Source organism: Thermobia domestica, chromosome 1 (assembly GCF_964235325.1).
Source record: "Thermobia domestica chromosome 1, izTheDome1.hap1.1, whole genome shotgun sequence".
Classification (NCBI taxonomy): Eukaryota; Metazoa; Arthropoda; class Insecta; order Zygentoma; family Lepismatidae; genus Thermobia; species Thermobia domestica.
The window spans coordinates 94,119,407-94,124,947 of record NC_137454.1 but is presented as its reverse complement, the minus strand read 5'-3'; the positions used below and the strand labels follow the sequence as shown (position 1 = coordinate 94,124,947).

At 37.8% G+C, this 5,541-nt stretch overlaps 1 protein-coding gene across 1 annotated transcript; it reads left to right on the top strand.

Moving 5' to 3' along the window:
• The first annotated feature begins 4,413 nt into the window (after positions 1-4,413).
• Positions 4,414-4,776, top strand: LOC145690068 (protein GVQW3-like). Its single transcript, XM_081764628.1, has one exon. It carries the CDS (start codon positions 4,414-4,416, stop codon positions 4,774-4,776), a length of 363 nt encoding a protein of 120 aa, XP_081620754.1.
• Positions 4,777-5,541: the final 765 nt, after the last annotated feature.

The window sequence follows — 5,541 nt, the reverse complement described above, 5'->3', positions numbered from 1 at the left end:
GAAATTCCTATTATTATTTCTTCCATTAGGTTGAGTTGCGTTACCGGTATTATTTGGATTACACGCTCGTTCATTAAAACGACGATTGCCATTTCCTTGTGTGTTAGAGCTATTTCCATTCTGTACACTTATATTGCGAATATGAGCATAATTAATAGGATTGCGGCTAACATTACCCTGACCTCTATTGGGATTTTTATTATTTTTCTGCATCAAATATTGACTCTCGAAGTTCTGCACTAACATGACCATATGACTGAAATTGACACATTGTGCAGACATCAACATTTGTTGTAATCTAAACGGCAATAGTATGCGAATTGAAGCAATTATACGTGATTCCGGATGATTAGGATTTAGAGCTTTTAATTCGTTGTATGTCGATACTACAAATTCCGTAACATTTTTGTGGCTTCGGGGATCGAAAACTTTGGTACGTAATAAAGCATCCCTGTTAGCAAGCATAAAGTCGTTTTCATAATTGGATAGTAGGGCCGCTTTAAAATCTGAATAAGCATGGAGATTTTCTCGAATGGCTTTGAACCACGTTAAACATGGAGGTTGTAAGACGTGTGGAAGTATCTTCAGGAATTTTGATTCTTTGATTCCTATCAAGTCGCATTCGTCCTCGAACTTCTCGATAAATACCCGTGCAGGAATATCATCAGGTCCACCGCTAAATTTGATCAATGACTTTACTTCGCTAAATCGCAAAGGTTTGTCATTATTATGAGATTTTGAATATTTACCGTAACATTTTGAATTCCTACGGGATGTATATTTCTTTCTTCTTCCAACTTCGGTACTTCCTTCACTGTATCCCGAAGACTCACTATCCTCCAAAACTCGATGAGCTGTTGATGGTTCTGGTTCCTTGAAAGGAGACTGATTTCTATAACCACCATCATGAGAGATTACTGGTTCTAATCCATTATACATAGCCTGATTTCTATGTCCACTGTGAGACTGATGTCTATGTCCACCGTCGTGCTCTTCCGTAGTAGTATGGTACCACTCTTGCAAACAATTCATATCCTCCCGGAGTTCTCGAATGTGAAAGGTGTGTTCGTTAATTACCGATTCCATGGCTTTGACCACATCCTGCATCTCAGTGTAATTTTGGGATATTCGTTCCAGCTTTTGGTCATACTGCTTACATCTCGTGGAAATCTGTTCCTCCAATTGACCTTCTATTTTACAATGTAATTGATCCATTTTATCTTCCAGTCGTTCCTCAATTTTAAGTTGTAATTGCTTTAGGGAGTCCTCCAATTGTTGATGGGTTACATTCTGGAATTCCTCAAATTGTTGTTGTGTAACCATTTTTTGCTGTAACTCCTCAAATTGTTGTTGGAACTCCTGTTGGTTCTGTTGGAACTCATGTTGGTTCTGTTGGAACTCATGTTGATTCTGTTGGAACTCCTGTTGATTCTGTTGAAGTTGGTTCATTTGACATGATATCTGCTTTAAAAGGTCTATCACGGTATCAGGAGCATGACTACTACTTTGCATAGGTCGGTCTTGTATACCTTCAGTTTCCGACATACCTCGGTTTATTCGTTTACCGCTTCTTAATATAGTAACATAAATATTGGGCTCAATTGTGTCCGTTGTTACTGTACTTCAGAACGATACACTTCTCCCGGTATGAAGGCACCATTTAATTATGTAACACCACTGGTTCTTAATTAAATATTTCTTGAGCCACAATATCAAAAACAGAACTTTGAAGCGTAAATATCATTTATTTTACACCTTCGGTTAATATACTTATTACAAACGATTAATTTCCTAAACATCAAATTCTTCTGATAATCCTGCAATCTATTATTCAACAATCTTACTTATTTATATTATCTTTTGTAACTAAGGAGCACTAAAAAAAAATCTTTTCAATACAATTTTTCTTCTTATTTACAAAATATGCTCCGTTGTCGCACCTCTGATCACCTTTTCTAAGACCGGTACAGGTAAATATACAACATACCGTTGTACGTACTGTAATTGGTTACTGACAATGGTTACGGACGGACGTTTGGACCCTCTCCTATACTTTATGTTTGACGAAGGTGGTTCCATTTATTGGGTTACTTGAATGAGCAGAATGCGCAGTACTAGTCTGCTAATAATCCACATACTCTTTAAAATTAATTAATTAATTAATTAATTAATTAATTATTATTATTATTATTTTTATTAATAATAATAATAATAATAATAATAATAATAATAATAATAATAATAATCGTTACGTTCCACTTTCGCGTAACTCAGTCTTACTATGTCAGATTGTCTCTCTCACTTACATTGCATTAGACTAGAACTACCATATTTTTCTCTGGAAATACAAGACCTATAGTATTATAATTCAATAAATTTAACTTACCATAAACAAAAGTTTCAACCATATGTAAGTTGCTTTAGTGACATTCAGTTGAACGAAATACTGTATACTGAATAAAGCACACTTAACTACCACACAAATTACACACTTAAATATAGTGTATTTACATTGATTGAAGAAAAAACAAAAGTGAAAAAATACGGTTGAAGCTACAATACTAAATGAAGGACAGTACTGTATTTATTATTGTTCTGGAGAACAGAGTGCGGCTAATAATGCTTCTTTTACATTGAGGCGGTGGTTTGCCGTCGCTGCTCGCGGCAGATTGCCGCATGAGAAATTTACCCTTTCATATTACGCAGCTTTTAGCCGCGGATCGAAAATATGAGAACAGGGTTGCTGTGCAACTGAAGAAACAAAGTTTCGTGACTCATGTCGTGTTATGGTGGTTGCAATGACAGATACAAAAAGTGTCTTCTAGTCGCCCTGTTAAGACACAGGCAGGCCCGTATCAACGGGGAACATGGGGGACCAGGCCCCCTAAATTTTTACTGACCCCTAAAATTTCCAAATGAGCCATAATATGGTGATGAACTATAGTATGGTTGGATAGGTCTCCTAACTTGTACCGGGCCCCTCTACATTTTCGGGGTGGCTACGGGCCTGTACACAGGCAAAAAAAAAAAAAGTCAGAGACACGTATGGGTTTACCCTCTTTTAGCCAAGCGGTATCTCTACTCCCTGAATTCAAGGGACTATTCAAGGAATTACAGCCATAGAAGTGTTAAGAAATATAAAAAAAATATAACATATAAAAAATATAAAAAATAGTTATAAAAAGTTATAAAAAATATAAAATACGGAATATTTGTTAAATATCACATCATAAATTCTCTCTCTTGTTTTGCTAAAGTACATTACGTATTATTACTAAAGTCCATATTACGAATTTTTATGTAACAAAAAATATATAGCAAAAGACTAAAATATAAAGTATTGCTGAAATATTTGATAGTAAATATCTCAATTTTGGGGCACCACAAATTTATAGAATTACAAGCTAATTTGTCCAGTGGTGCCCGAACATGTATTTATCCCAATCTTCTATTTTATAGAAAAAATAATATCTATTGAATTGGACTTTTTAAAATCAAAGACCTATGGATTCGAATCTTCGATAATATCAGTCGTTTTCGATTATTTTTACGTCATTTTTACCATATATTATATGTAACAAGTTTGGTTAAAGTCACTCCAGGTGTCCTAGTCTAGAACATAACCACATACACAAACATACTCCGCACACACATATATACGTAAAACACATAAATCTATATTATTGCTGCCATTCTACTCTTTCCTGGCAACACTTGCTCTCTCCCCCAACACCCAAGCGGCAGAACACTGCTATATGTGAAAAGCTCCATTGCTTGCAATATCTTTCTACTCTACTCAGCAGTTCGCCGTCGCCGCTCGCTACAAACTGCCACCTAATGAGAAAGGGCTAGAGAGTCAATTGTGCTTTGAAATGGCTTATGAAACCATTGAAAAATCTGTAGGTTTAGCTAACATACTTCCCGTTGTTTTTTTATTCTGGTTAAGAACATCACATATGGTTAATAACGTTACTGCACATAACGTCACTGTTAATACTAACGTTACTGCACATAAGTAAACCGTGAGTAATTCATCGCGACGACGCGCGTTTATCTAGGCATGGCAACACAAATCAACATTTTAAAATACGAAATTTATAACACTAATGAAAAATATCATGCGATTTTGCTTAATTAAATAATATAACTCAGATATGTAAATTTAGCTTCAGTACATTAACTTGAACAATGTGATTTTAATTGCTAATGTATTTAGCTCGTTCAATAATGTTTGGCACTCCCCCCTATAACTGGTGCCAAGTACCAGTTTGAAATGTTTGTTGATGTATGCATTAAGATAGACTATAGTACTATCAAACCCCACTAAATTGTTTTGTTTCTTTCCGTAGGTAGCACATTGTAGCAGCAGTTGTTCCAACTTGCCAGGACGCTGGTGGATAGCAAAAAGACAGCATGGAAGCAGACACACATGGGCAACGGTGGACAGTGTGGTTTCTTTGGAGGGAAGGAGTGAATACTTCAGACTTCCACAACAAATTATTAGCCGTATGTGGGGACACAGCACCAAGTCGCAGATCCGTGTTTCGTTGGGTATCCGAATTCAAAGAAGGCAAAGACAGTGCTGCAAGAAACAAAAGCACTGGGCGTTCTGCAACTGCATGCAGACCAAGCAATGCCGCGCGAGTTAATGATTTGATAATGGAGCACTGGAGAATCACGTTTGATGAACTAGAGAAAGAAACAGGTCTATCACGGGGTTCTCTCTATACTATAATTCATGAGGATTTGAAGCTGCGCAAGGTGTGTGCGCAATGAGTGCCACATGACCTCACCGTTGCACAGAAACAAAAGCGTGTGGAGAATTGCCAGCAGTTGATGCAACATTACAGTGAAAACCCTACCGATTTCTTTGAGCGTCTGGTCACCGTCGACGAAACTCGGTTCCTCTACGAGACTCCAAAAAAGAAACGCCAGTCCATGGAATGGAGGCATACTGGAAACCCTCGTCCCAAGAAGGCACTAATGGGACTATTCGTGCGGAAACAAATGGCGACCGTTTTCTGGGATCAGGAAAAGATACTGCTGGTGGAATGACTCCCTCCCAATACGTCCATCGACAGTGAGAGCTATTGCAGTTCACTGCATAGACTCCGCCGACGCATCCAACAACGCCGACAAGGAAAGTGGGGCCGTGGAGTTCTCCAACAAGACAATGCACGGCTACATGCCAGTCGCCAGACAATTGCCACAGTGCATGAACTAGGGTTTAGTGTACTGCCGAATCCTCCGTATTTGCCGGATCTGGCTCCTAGCGACTATGCTTTATTCGACACAATGAAAGAGGGCATACGAGGTAAAAAGTTCAACACAAATGATGAACTCTACGCATTTGTCCGCCAGTGGCAGAGAGATACCCCAAAAGAATGGTTTGCTACACAGATAAGGAAGCTTCCAGAACGGTGGCAAAGGTGCATAGACATTGCCGGGGAATATCTCTAAAATAAACTGTAATCGTTTATTCAATAAATGGTTCCTGTGAAAAAAAAAAAATGTAGTGCCAATCATTTCTGAACGCCCCAA

Coding starts and splice junctions, on each gene's coding strand:
- LOC145690068 (XM_081764628.1), top strand. CDS start 4,414: ATGGAAGCAGACACACATGGGCAACGGTGGACAGTGTGGTTTCTTTGG.